General features: G+C 36.8%; 1 protein-coding gene across 2 annotated transcripts; it reads left to right on the top strand.

The window, feature by feature from the left end:
* The first annotated feature begins 9,275 nt into the window (after window positions 1-9,275).
* LOC115714177 (uncharacterized) lies at window positions 9,276-13,707 on the top strand. Of its 2 annotated transcripts, XM_030642750.2 has the most exons (7): window positions 9,276-9,629; window positions 10,048-10,133; window positions 10,634-10,780; window positions 10,864-10,972; window positions 11,470-11,593; window positions 12,522-12,792; window positions 13,136-13,707. In XM_030642750.2, exons 1-7 carry the CDS (start codon window positions 9,506-9,508, stop codon window positions 13,241-13,243), a joined length of 969 nt encoding a protein of 322 aa, XP_030498610.1. In that variant the 5' UTR covers window positions 9,276-9,505; the 3' UTR covers window positions 13,244-13,707. The 2 variants fall into 2 exon arrangements, with proteins under 2 accessions (XP_030498610.1, XP_060970036.1); XM_061114053.1 differs by lacking the exon at window positions 10,634-10,780 and having other exon boundaries at window positions 9,283-9,629.
* Window positions 13,708-14,229: the final 522 nt, after the last annotated feature.

Here is a 14,229-nt window from a genome sequence, read left to right as displayed (position 1 = left end):
TTGCTTCATTCTTATTTTTTGGCAAGATTCCTATTTGGAGGTATGCTGCTATGGGTGTCATCTAGGTTAGACTATCATCCAGCATGTCTATTTCTTCTGAAATAATGATGCTCGGTTCTTTTAAGAACTATATGGGCACTAAGTTTGCCTTGTCTCTCAAGGTGCTGCTGGTTAGACGAGGGAGTGCATTTGTAATATCTCAGAAAATAATATGGTATTTAATGGAACATATTTTATAAAATAGGTAATCACTCCGGTAATGAAGTAAGATTATGATCTTACTTAAGTTAATTAGTGTGAATCTAATAAATAGTTAAATAAAGAGTAATTTATTAATTATAGATATTTTATTGAACTATGCGGGTATTATAAATACCATGATTTGAATAAAACACTTTCGTGCCTGGCGACTGTGGAACTTGACGGGGAGGTCAGAAATGTCACGACAATAAAAGATAAATTGAATTGGATTTTATAGCGGACTAGTTTAGAGTTTTGGGTTGTCAGTTTGGCGGATTAGCTAGAATTACTAAAATGCCTCTAGATTTTAAATGGTTTAAGTTTTTATTAAGAAGGGCAATATGGTCATTTCTTAGGTTAATTTATTTTGTCTTTTAGTGTTAATTAGGTTGGGTTTTATTTGTTTATGTTAGATAATGATGAACCTATTTGAGAATAATAAGTTTTTAATTTAGAAACTAAGAAACAACAAAGGCTTCATCTCCCTCTCCCTCTCTTTCTCAAGCAGCTTGAACCAGCCAAAACTAGGGGAAATTCTACACCTTTTTTCTTTGAATTTGAGCAAAATTTGTACCCAAGTTCAACCTAGAAGCATTGGAGGTAAGTTCCTTACTTTGAGGATTGAGAATTTTCAAGTTTTAAGTTGATTTTAGGTTATAATTTTGTGATTTCGTGGCTATAGGATTAAACTGGTTAGGCGTTGTGTTTTTAGACCTGTTTTAAAGTGTGTTGAAGTTTGAATTGAATGATTTCTACTGGTTGTTTAGTTTGGATTGAGTTAAATGAAATAAAATGAGTTTCTTCACTTGAGTATGCAATTTTCGACTTAAGGGTTGAATTGTTGTAATTGGTGCTTGGGATGCATTATATTTATGATATTGTACTGCTCATGAAAGTTTGAATAGGTTTGGAAGGAGTTTGGCTCAATTTTGGGGAAGAAAACCCAAGGTTTTTTGGTCTGCTAGAACCGGTCGACTGGTTGTCCTACAGGGGGAATTCTCGGGGTTTTTTTCGAGTTCTGTTTTGGCTCGGGGTGGTACCTAGTACCTGTTTTAGGTTATTTATGTGTTGTGTAGCCTATTTTTGGGATTGTTGGAAGTTAGGTTATGTCCGGTTTTAGATTTGGGATTTTGTTTCAGAATTTCAGTTTAAGGCATACTTTGGGTTTTGGTTGTCGTGACATAGGACTGGGATCGTCCAGCTCTATTTCCACTCAGGTCGGCCCGCACACTTAATTTCTTGACTGAGGTAAGAAAATTTTTATGCACCGCTAAGTGGTTAAATAAGAAGCAGTTATAATCGTTAGTGCCTCGTTTAAGTTTGAGATTAATGATGTGTATTTGCTGTGACTCGATTATGATTGAGGTGATGACAGGAAACGATTATTATCGTTTGTGACTCGATTATGATCGAGGAAAAGACACAGTCATTACCGTTGTTGTAAATGAATAAAGATACAGCCATTATATTTATGAGTAATTACTTGTTGAAACCGCAGATAGGTTTCTTACTTATCGTTTGCGTTAACGGGCAACGATAGTGACATACATAGCTTGTGAATAACGGTGGTAAGGGTGCTTTATGAAGCACTGAGATTATGTGATCATGGTAATGTGTGATAAGAGTGTTTTATGAAGTACTGAGATTATGTGTTTATGGTGATGTATGATTAGAGTGCTTTGTGAAGCACTAAAATTATGTGGTTGTGTATGGAGTGAGTATTCGTTAAATGTAATGAAGAAGTTGATGACTATAAGTTATTATCATTTTTCTTATAAGTGCATAACATGTGTGTTTGTTTGGACGCTAATGCATGTTGAATATGTAATTAAACTACAAGTATAAATACTATATTGTGATGAAAATACTTGCATTTTCAGTGCTTACGATATAGTAACTTTTCTTGCTAAGTCATTGTGACTCACGGGTGCTTCGTGGTGCAGGTATGAAGGATAGTAGTTGTGTTTGGCCATGAGTCAGAGGTCTCTCAGCAATGTACATATCAGCCGTGGTGTCTTGGCTTCCGGGAAGCATGATCAACCCTTTTTCTATGTTTGAAAGTGTAACCTTACCTTTGTAATATCAATTTTGTAGCTGGTTGTAAAAGATATTTTATAAATAGGGGATCCCCATACTATGACAATATTTTGTAGGGGTGGGCATCATCCAATCCAATCCAATTGAACCGAACCGATCCAATCCAATCTAATTACAAAAAATTGGATTGGATGCTAAAAGTTGGATTCTAATTGGATTGGATCGATTATTGGATGTCAATCTCAAAACCCAATTAAAAACCGATCCAATCCAATTACATTTATATATATTAAAAAATTATTTATATAATAAAAATATTAAAAATATAATAAATATTTATTAGATTTTTTTTATGTTGAATTTGTAACACTTGATTGTTTAGTGTATTTATTTTCACGATGTTTTGTTCTACTTTATTACTTAGAAATATTATTGTTTTAATTATTTAAAAATTTTTAGCTACAATACACTTGTAAGAATAGTATATTTATGAAGTATTAAACTTAAATGAAAAAGTGATACTTAGTTTTTTACGTATTTTTCTTTATATTTTTAAGCTACTATTGAATGTTAGGTGTGTAATTGGATATCCAATTAAAAACTGATCCAATCCAATTAGTAATTGGATTGGATTGGGTTGGATGTTGAGGTCTAATTGGATTGGATCGGATGATGATTTTCCAAATCCAATTATTAATTGGATTGGATCGGATGAGGAAAAAAAGATTGGATTGGATCAGATGCCCACCCCCTAGTATTTTGTATGAAAATTTTCTTTTAAATTCAATTAAGGAATTTTTAATTAAACCACACATTTCTTAAACTAATAGATTAGTTAGAAATAAGTTTGTAAAAGCACACACGTGGCATCCCTATGGGTCAAGGTGTTACAGCATCGGTCATTGTATTCTCTTCTTTGGGAACTTGCTTTATAGTATAGCCTTTAAGCCGACTTAATAAGTCTTGAATCTTACTCAAATAGGCTATCATCCTTTCGCCTCGGGCTGTATATTCACCTTGGGCTTGATTAACGACCAAAAAAGAATCGCTGTTTATGTCCAGGTAATCTGCTCACACTTTGTGTGCTAGCTTGAGGTCAACAATTAGAGCTTCATATTCAACATCATTGTTGGAGGCTTTGAAACCGAACTTTATTGTCCCGTGAAGTTGTTGCCTCCCTAGGTGTGATGAGGGCAAAGCATACACCAGACAGGTGGTCAGTACAGCTTCCATCAAATGCAACTTTTAGGTTGAATTTGCTTGCTCTTGCTTCTTCTCTTGTTCTTGCTTCTTCTCTGGCTCTTGATTTTCTCATGAATCTTGAGAGACTTTAGGAGATATGCTTGTACATTCAGCCACAAAGTTAGTGAGAGCTTGGCCTTTTTATGGCCACTCTTGGTTGGTAAGTGATCTCATATTAGCTAAGTTCAATGGCCCACTTAAGTATTCGATCCTATGCTTCAGGTTTTTACAACACCTATCGTAACGACTGGTCAGTGTATACCCTTATTGGGTGAGCTTAGAACAATGGTCTTAGCTTTCTTGAAGCTAAGAGCAGGCAATATGTCAGCTTCTCCATGAATGGGTATCCAATTACAATGTCAATAAGCCTTTTGCTGACGTAATACACTGGCTGTTGAACACCATCTTCTTCTCTAATTAGGACTGCACTTACAACATATTTTATAACAATTAACAACCAAGTATATGCCCGATTCCTTATTGTCTAGAGGTTTTGATAGGATAAGAGGTTGAACTAGTTGCTTCTTTAGCTATTGGAATACTGTCTCACACTCATTTGTCCATTCAAATTTCTTGTTTCCTCTAAGTATGTTGAAGAAAAGGACACACTTGTTCGTGGATTTTGACACAAATCTGCTCAGTGCTATAATGCAACCAGTTAGGTTTCGTACTTCTTTTATTTTTGTGGGTGACTTCATGTCCAAAAGGGCTTGGATCTTGTTCGGGTTTGTTTCAATTCCCATGGCATTGACTATAAAGCCAAGGAATTTGTATGAGCCTACACCGAATGAACACTTAAGGGGATTAAGCTTCATGTTGTAGTCTCGAAGGATCACGAAGCATTCATTGAGATCCTCCACCCAACCTTTTATGACTTGACCAGTATGTCATCCACATATACTTCCATGTTTCGGCTAATAAGATCTTTGAACATCTTATTTTCAAGTCTCTAATAAGTGGCCCCTGCATTTTTCAGTCCAAAAGGCATGACTTTATAGCAGCACATGCCAAAGTCTGTCATAAAACTTGTATGTTATTGGTCTGGTGGATGCATTTTGATTTAATTGTAACCTGAATAGGTATCCATGAAGCTTAGGATCTCATGACTAGTTGTAGCATCTACTAGCTTGTCGATCACTGAAAGCGAGACACAATCTTTTGGACACACCTTATTCAAGTCAGTAAAATCTATACATACTCTCCACTTGTTGTTTGGTTTGGGCACCAAGACAGGATTGGATACCCAGAGTGGGTAGAAATCTTCATGATGAAGTGATTGGCACTCAGCCTATCAACTTCGTCTTCTAGAGCTTGTGCGTGCTCCTTATGCAATAATATCCTTTTTTGTTGTACAGGTCGGAAGTTTGGATCTATGTTCAGGGCATGAGTCATTACAGATGGGTCTATTCCCATCATGTCTTCATGTGACCAAGCGAAGACGTCAAGGTTTGCCCTTAGAAATTTTATCAAAGCTAATTTTATTTTTGGCGCTAAACCCTTTTCAATCTTCAATTTTCTAGTCAAAAGAGTGGGGTCAATCTCCACTTCTTCTAACTCCTCTACTGGTCCAAAGCTTTCTGCAGGATCTCCAAAGTGAGGATCTAAATCTGCCTCCCCACTTTGGGTTGAACTTTATTATCCTTTGCCAGACTCTTGGTTAGAGCTTTTGGCAGGCATCTTTTTTTTTTGGCTTTAGACAAAGCTAAGTTGTAGCAGTGTCGGGCAGATTATTGATCTCCCTTTAGGCATCCAACCCCATGTCTTGCCAGGAACTTTAGGCATAGGTGGTAAATTAACGTTACTGCCTTCAGGTCGTGTAGGGCTAGCTAGCTTATCATTGCATTGAAGGCTAATGGCACATTGATTACTACAAACTGAGCCATCAATGTTCTTGTAGTGGGACTTTCTCCAACTGTCAGAGGCAGTCAGATGTATCCCAATGGTGCAAGGCCTTGGCCAAAGAAGTCGTACATTAGTTGTGTACAAGATGCTAGATCTGTCAATTGGAGCCCCATCTTTTCATAAGTTAATTTGAAAAAAAAAGTTGGAAGAGGCCCCATTAGCAATCATGCACATAGCAACTGTCATGTTCCCTATTTGTGCAGTTATGACCAGGGGGTCAATATGAGGGAACCTAACCTGGGAAGCATCTCCTCCGGCAAAGGCTATGGCAGGTTCTCCAAGCTTAAGCTGCTTGGAGTCTTTTTCTTCCACAGCTAGAATGTCTCTTTTTAACTCATGACGGAGGGTCCGAGCATAGTGCTCCAAGGCTTTGCTTATTTCGCCTGCCATATGTGGTCCACCAATTATGACCCCTAGGTGACCCGCCACTAGTGGTGGCATTGGGTCTCCATTATGGGTAGCTTGTGCCTAAGTTTGGTTGTTCTGCACATAACAACGTAGGTGAGGATTATTTTTCCTGATATGGAATTTCATCTCTCTTTTTAGATGTTGACATTCATTAGTGTCATGGCCAAAATCATTATGAAATTGACAAAATTTAGAGGAGTCCCTCTTGCTGATGTCCTTCTTAATGGGAGGAGGCTTCTTGTACGGGACAACAACTTGGTGTGGCCATGTAGATTGTTTCAGGAGTTTTTGTCAGGAGGGTGAAGCATAAATACTTTTTCTCCTTCTCCTTTTTATTTTGTGTTGTAGGGGAATTGTTAAACTTTCCTTTTTTGCCACTATCTCAGCTAGAGCTATTACTGTTGCGTTTGCCTCCATTAACTTATTGTAGGAGGTCTGACAGGTATTGCTTATGCTAGCCGGCAGGTTGGACAGAACCTAGGGTTGTATAACACCCTGAGTTTGCTCGACACTGACCTGTCTTCCTGTTTGGGCTTGCCAAACAACTTCTTCTAACTTAATGAAGCCATCAACTCCCTCGAGGAACTCTTTCATGTTGTTCATTGAGATCCTTCTGATATCTTTATAGAATTCACTCAATGGTAAGATACCTCCAAGTATGGCCGTATAACAACCTTCTTCTGTTAGCCCTTTAACCTTAGTGGCCTCAGCCCTGAACCTTTGAATGTAGTTTTTCAAGGGTTTGCCTTATCTTTGTTTTATTTCGACAAGGTCTTCAAGTTGTGAAAGTATTTATCTCAAGGACGAGAATTGAGTATAGAATTCTCCAGAGAATTCCTCCCAAGAGTTGAATCTTTTTAGGGACAGCTTGAAATACCACTGCTGGGCTGTCTGAGACAGTAGTCAGAAAGATTTGACATTGCACATCTCTGGTTACTTTTTGGAGATTCGTTTTGATCTTAAAGTATATTATGTGTGCTAGGGGATCTTCCTTCCCTATGTACATCTTTCAAGCTGGTATTTTGAACTTTGGAAGGGGCAGTGCATTAATATATGCTGAGAAAGGTGATCCCATCGACCTGTCAAGTTCTAAGTCTGACAGCTTTAGGCTGGATAGGCCTTTGATCATGTATTTGAGTTGATCCAACCGTGCTTGCACAAATAGATCTGTTCTTGTGGCCTCATGTTCAGCTAACCTTTCTTGGCTGGACAGATACCCTTGGCCGGCCAGCACCCCATGGCCGGCCAGACCGGCCAAGTTCCTTTGGCCAGCCAACCAAGTTTGTGGATTGATAGGTTGGTCCTCCCAACCACTTGGGTTTGGAGGATCCACCTACCATAAACCATTATCCAGAGGTGGAACAAAGTCACTCCAGTTCTCCCTCCTCAAGTTATTGTTGTATTGTGCGTTTTCTCCTATCTTAGGACCTAATCTGTCAAAAATAAGATCCATAGGTCTTAGAACAAATTGTTCTTGAATATTTTAGGGGAGATAATTATTATGCTATCCAGCTAGGGCCTAGCCAATTGGCAATGTTTCTTACCCAGAGTTGTCTTCTCGTCCTCCAACACCTCCTGGTGCCAGGAACTGGTTGTTCTTGCCATATGGTCTGTCTGGGAAGATTTGATCGTCTTCAGGCAGGGGAAGGTATATCCTCGTGTTTGAGGGACCTTGTTGGACTGTTTGTCCATTGTCTACCTTCCTGACCTATCAATAAGCCTTCCTTGTAGAGGGTCTCTTATGAGATTCTGACCCCTTCCGGTAGTTATCTCATTAAACTGCCTCATTAGGTCATTGGCTTCTCGATTACGGCAGTTCAACTCCACCTGATGGGCTCCAAGGATGGCCTTCTGGTCATCCATCTACCTTAGGAAATTGCATCTCTGCTGGGTGAAAGCATCGCAACCAGCAGCGCATGGTTCCTCTTCTCCTGTTTGAGTGACTTGGCGTACAACATCTCTGAGCCTAGCTAACTCAATATCATCCCTAAGGTCCAAGTGAGGCTCACCAATAGATGGTTCACCGATTCCTGGCCCTCTTCTCCTGCGTAGTACCGTGGAACAACCCTAGTTGTGCTCTGTGGAGGTTATTCCATGTTGATAGGGCCTTCCATTTGAGGCGTTACTGGTGGGTCTGTCCTGGGTGGCAAGGGTTGACCATTAGAATTTGTCGAGTTAGCAGGATCATCAGGGTTACTAGGGTCGGCAGGATTTGTAGGATTTGTAGGGTTGACGGTATTAGCCGAATTAGTAGGGCCTTCTGTGGTGGGAGGAACATGGACATCGGGATCGATTGTCATAGGATCCCAAGGAAGACCTGAGGAAGTGGTTCTTCGGGTTAGAACCATGGTGATTGATCAGAATGAGATGGATGAAAATCAAATAAAGCTCTCAATGAAAGCACTAAAATATTAACTTAGAATTTGGTCAACTAACAACGGAGCCTTATTAATTGTTGATTTTCACCACGTATAAATAATAATAATAATAATAATAATAATAATAATAATAATAATAATAATAATAATAATAAATGATGAAAGTAACACATGAATTTATAAAAGGTTCAACCCCCTAGATGAACGAAAAATGACATACTCCTCTTTTAGTTGTATTTATTCTTGAGATAATACCATGCAGATTACAGGCTTGAACCTTATAGTTTCTAGCTATGGCTCTCTTCAATATTACAGTATAGAGAATTGAGTGTTACAGATTCAGAGCTTGTGAGACTTTGTGAAGAAAATAAACTAAGTGTCTTGGAAGCATAGAGGAGTGTGTAGGGATTAGAAGGGCTATGAGCATGCGTGACTTAAAATTCAAGTCCTTTTCCATCATGCCTAATGCTCTTTATATAGTGTAGGGCTTACGAAAGATCATAATTCAAATAGGTAAATACCCCCTCAAAATTAAGAAAAATAACTCTTTATATCTTATATTTAAATTATAAAAAAGAATACTTAAATTCCTAGAATATTGGATACTATCTTGAGGGAATATGCATATCTTTGGATTGTTGGATCTCACCCGTAATTGAAATTTAGTTTGAGAATCTTCCAGAAAGTTCGTTGTGGACCCCACCATTCATTTAGCTCTTTTCAAAGCTATCTGCACGTGCTAGTCGACCAGCTCTATTTTTAGGACTGGCTGACCAAACTCCCTTGGCTAGCCATTTTCTCTTTGCTTGACCTTGCTTAATTGCCTTAGAACCCTTAAACAATTGATATGCTACGCAAGGTGACTTTGTTCAATTATTGACAGACTGTATTCCACGTGATTCTAATTTTATCTATGTAGACATGCCACGTCAAGTGAACAAAAATTTTAAAAACAAATAATAATAATAATAATAATAATTACTCCAATAATAATAATAATAATAATAATAATAATAATAATAATTACTCCAATAATAATAATAATAATAGAGGACTAAACTGTAAAATGAAAAAGGAAAAAAAATAAAAAACAAATTGGCGTTTGGTACGAAAAAGAAATTGAAATACGTTGACGTTCTCGAATCCCATTCCACTCCACCGTTCTCAGGCTAGGCATTGAAATTCTCTTCCCTTTGATAGAATTGGGAATTAGGGTTTTCTTTAATGCAGTCTAACAAAGACAACCCATTTCTTCCATTTCTCTTTTACTTTTAATCTTCTTCTTTCCTCCCACTTATATGGCGGATCACTCCGACGATTCGCCTCTCATCCCACCGTCTCCGATCACTGATCCCAACGAGATCGACCTCGAGGCAGGACCCGGCGAACAAATCCAGTGCCGAATTTGTCTTGAAACAGACGGTAATTATTTTAACTGCCAATTATTCTTTTCTCTCTTCTTCTTCTATTCCATTGTGTTTTAGGTCTTTATCTTTCTCATTATGGTGTTCTTAAAATTTAATAATTTATGAAAAAAAAAAAAGAGAAAGTGATACTTAATTGGTTAATTGTTGCTTGAAAGGATAGTTGATGAAAAATAAGGGAACAGTGTGGTCTACAATTTTGTTGTTTCTGCTAGTTTGTTTGGATAGATAATGTTAATGAAAGCTTAGTCAACTAAGCCAATTTATTGAGTCTGTCTTGGCTTGGAATTAATTAAGTTTAATCAGTTCATGTGGAATTTTGAAAAAAGAAAAAAGAAACAATATTTCTATCTAACAACAGTTGAATTGAGGCTCTTAAGGGTGGAGTAATTAGTGTTCGTTAATTTATTTCTCAGGTAGGGACTTTATAGCTCCTTGTAAGTGCAAGGGCACATCGAAGTATGTGCACCGGGAATGTTTAGATCATTGGCGAGCCGTAAGGGTATGTATGCGAACTACTTCCAGTCTCAAATAAATAAATAAATGGAAAAATGGAGCATAATATGATAATCCTGTGATGTTTTATGCATATGGTTGTTGCATAGTTATACGAAGTAATGACATATAAATGCAACGATAGGCCAGAGTAAAATTACAAATTAAAGGATCCATTTTCATGTAGATTATGATGATTTCCTGCCCTTTCTATTTTCAATGTAATAATTTTTCAGTGTTGTGAGTGTCACAGTTTGATTCCAGTGACAAATTATCATTAGTACCATGGACAGGTTCAAAAGTGAATTAGCTAACGTGTTTTCTTGTGCGTAGGAGTATGTTTAATGAATTGGAGATGCGGTTATGATGTTATTTGCGTAATGTTAATTTAGTACATAGTAATAGATTTTTGAATAAGTATAGACTGTATAGTATATTATCCATTGCACATGTATTTCTGGATATTTCACATTTTTACTTGATGGAACTGATTTTGCCACTTTCCAGGAGGGGTTTGCATTTGCTCATTGCACGACCTGTAAAGCCCCTTACCACTTGAGAGTCCATGTTGCTGCTGATAGGAAATGGAGAACCTTGAAATTCAGATTCTTTGTGACTAGAGACATCATGTTTATATTTCTGACTGTTCAACTTGTAGGTCATTGGTTATTCTCTCGAGCTGTCATTTTTAGAGTTTCTGATAATTTTACTGAATCCCATGTTTCTTTCACTTGCAGGTTATAGCTTCATTGGCATATCTGGTGTATTTGACAGATGGCTACCAACAATCCTGGCTTCGTCGTGCTTGGGGTTTTGATAGTGAGGTTACTTTCTATTACATTTGTGGTAAATCTCTTTTCTAAACCCTCAAGTATCTACGTTAATCATCTTTAAATTCTTATATATGTATGCTTCTTATAGATGATGCTTGTTATTTATACCCGCATGTACTTCACATTTGTATTGTATTTTTGAAGAGGGGAGAGAGGAATGTACTAGCTTGTTGTTGATTGAACTGTTTATCCACTGACTAATGGTAATGTTTTCACTAGCAATGTTTCTCACATTATTGACTACTGTACTGAATACACACAATAAGGACGTTCATGAATTATATAGTATTAATGGGGTGTTTGGTACATGAGTGTCTTAATGGGAATAGACTTTAGGTTCCTTAGAAGTTGCAATTGGGTTACTGATAATTGCCCTGTACTGTACTGTTTTTGTGACTGTTTTGGTTTTCTTTGGTTATTCAGGTCCTGATTGATGATTTTCGTCTCTTACACTCTTATACCTAGTCCTTGTTTTTTGCTTTATTCACATTATTATCCTGTTGGATGCAGGAGCTCTATTGTTTTTCGCTTTGCTTGGTTTGTCTGGGTGCTTCATTACTTGTTACGATCGGAGAGTGCGCAATGATTTGGCCCAGCCTTGCAGAGAATTATGCCTTTGTTGCTGTCATCCTGGGTATGTCTATTCTGTATTTCCTTTTGGATATTAGCTGTGGTTGATTTTAATTATTACTCTCGGTTCGGTTTATCATTATTATTATCTTTCCTTTCTCTTTGAAATATTGGATTGAAAATTTTGAACAAGCATCTACTTTTTTTCTTTTCTTTTTTTCTCTCTTTATTCTAAATTCATTATTTAAGCCATTGGCATAGCTGTATGTTTTCACTGTAAGTTAATTATCAAATCTAAAGGGTTGTATGCTTTCATGGTAAGAAATTATTGATCAAATCTATAGAGTTAAATTTCTATTCTTCTTTGCATGAGCATACGAAGCTATGGACGAAGGCTAGCACATCTATCTTTTATTATGTATTTATTTATTTGAGAAGGAAAGTAGATTTCTATTTATGAAGTAGGCCTGAGTGGGATAGGGGTGGGAAGAATCAAGATAGATTTTCTGCTCTGAAGGGGAAGGGGGCACTGCAGACACACTTTGCTGTCCTTTGGTTTTATTGCAATTTACGGTTGCTCTCAAGTCTAGACCATGATAATAAAGATACGAAGTTTAGGACTACACCTTTATGCACTTCCTGCTGGCTTTTGCTTTAGTCCTTAATAATCTTTGCAAAATTGGGAATTTTCATGTTTGGATACCAATTCAATGAGAAGTCCAATTTTTCTGTTGATAGTGACACCAAGTCCCAAAGTTTAGTTTTGAGCTCTTTTAGGCTGTACTTTGTCATCTTTGAATCTTTAGAGAGCAATTCATTCACTGACACATGTTCTCTTTAATCAATGTTGGTTGGGACTATTTTTGGGTAAAACCACATCTTTTTCATCTTTGGTTGTTATGCCTTCTTATTTTTATTTTGTTTATTTATTTATCTATCTTTTATAAAAATGAATATGGTTAATGTTTTCTTTTTTTTGTGAAATTCTGCAGAGTCTGTGCAGACTGTCATTTGCCTGGCACACTTTGTATGTGGACTGACTGCACCACATGCTTTGAGAGCTGTGCAAGTATGGCAGGTGAATGTGGTTGCTTAGGAGGTGCTGGTGAAGCAGGGTTACCATTACTGTTTATAATGGCATTGGTTGTGCTTGGACTATTTACTTTGATTGGAATATTCTATAGTGTATTGGTTGCTACAATGGTAGGGCAAAGGATTTGGCAGCGGCATTATCACATACTTGCGAAAAGGATGCTAACAAAAGTGAGTGAGATCAGTATTCTGTCCTTGTTATATTAGGCTGCAATATTACATGTTTCTAGTTGCCATCCATTAATCCAACAAGTGAAATTCAATAGGTTAAGAATGCTGCTCATTTATTATAGTTGAATTTGATATTTAGCCTATTTGATAAATTGTTAATTTGCATCCCTTTGACAAGATTGAATAGCTAAATAGGGTTTATAGTGCTGCCACACAACGTGATTAAATTCTTTAATGAGTTTTGTTTGAGTACATTTCTTTTGTTAGAAGAAAGCAATGTAATAGGCTTTTGATGAACTTGGATAAATACTATTTTTTGGTGTTGATATATTTTCTCTACCAGGAATATGTTGTTGAAGATGTCGACGGTGAAATGACGGGATCTGATTGGTGTCCCCCACCTCTCCCACTAGAGCATGTTCAACAGCTGAAGACACTTGGTCTCTTATAAGTAGAAAAGGGTTACTTAGGAAAACCATCATTACTTCCAACAAATAGAGCATGGTGTAGATTTCACTTGCTCTCTCCTATTTGGTAAATTAGTCTGTTACTTTGTCTTCTTATTTTCATTTCATCTCGTATTTCTTATCTGGGTCACTGAGGAATCAGAAAGATGTGGAAGGCGCTTGTGAAGAAGCTATATTCATTAAAAGTTATGATTTATGGAAGGTAACTAAGATTGAGAGTTATTATAAGGGTAGAAGAAATGAAATTTGGATCTACAAGAATGTCTTAACAAGCTAACGTGCGTGCATTATTGCATATCGGTTGCTGGAGGTAATGTTGGTGTATTTTACGTGGCTTCTATGATTTTTGCTGTGGTATTGGTAAATAAAATAATCTTCAACTAAATACTCTTCTAATCCACAATTTAAATCATGCGTTTATTGTGATTTTTCACTTGGGTACATAAAACAACCGAGTCTATCTTTACATTTTACTTTCTTTTTCCGTCTAAATCTTTCCGTCGAATGGGTGTTTTGGACTGTCACATGTTGTATTGTCCAATACGTAATGAAAGGTTTGCTAAAGTTACTAGAAAATGTGGGCAACTAAATTGATTAAAGTATTCCTGAAGATAGGCCTAATCGTTCTTTCTAAAAATAAAAAATAAAACCATTTTCAAAAAAATAAAATAGAAAAAGAAAAAGAGAGGCATAATCTTTCGCCCCTCTCCTTCATTACTTCCATGATTCCATGTCTTGTTATTTTGTTCATGTTTTTTTTTTTTTTTTTCGATCTTTCCGTAGTAAAATGAACTTTGAATTAGTGTTGGTTTATTTTTTGAAAGAGAAGTATAATTACTCACAAAAAAATACTACAACAGGAAAGATACATCTGTTGTGACAACACATTTAGGAAAATCCCCAATCCATAATGTTTAATCAAAAGATCTATGAGCCAATAATGAGCTACTGTATCACAAGATCTTTTTAC

The sequence above is a fragment of the Cannabis sativa genome, chromosome 4, assembly GCF_029168945.1.
Source record: "Cannabis sativa cultivar Pink pepper isolate KNU-18-1 chromosome 4, ASM2916894v1, whole genome shotgun sequence".
Lineage (NCBI taxonomy): Eukaryota > Viridiplantae > Streptophyta > Magnoliopsida > Rosales > Cannabaceae > Cannabis > Cannabis sativa.
The sequence above is the reverse complement of the archived record's forward strand: the minus strand, read 5'-3'. Positions and strand labels throughout refer to the sequence as shown.

Excerpts from the sequence above, each read along its gene's own strand:
- LOC115714177 (XM_030642750.2), top strand. The coding sequence starts at position 9,506 with ATGGCGGATCACTCCGACGATTCGCCTCTCATCCCACCGTCTCCGATC. Across the intron at positions 9,630-10,047 it reads AATTTGTCTTGAAACAGACG|GTAGGGACTTTATAGCTCCT; the intron begins GTAATTATTTTA and ends TTTATTTCTCAG. Across the intron at positions 10,134-10,633 it reads ATCATTGGCGAGCCGTAAGG|GAGGGGTTTGCATTTGCTCA; the intron begins GTATGTATGCGA and ends GCCACTTTCCAG.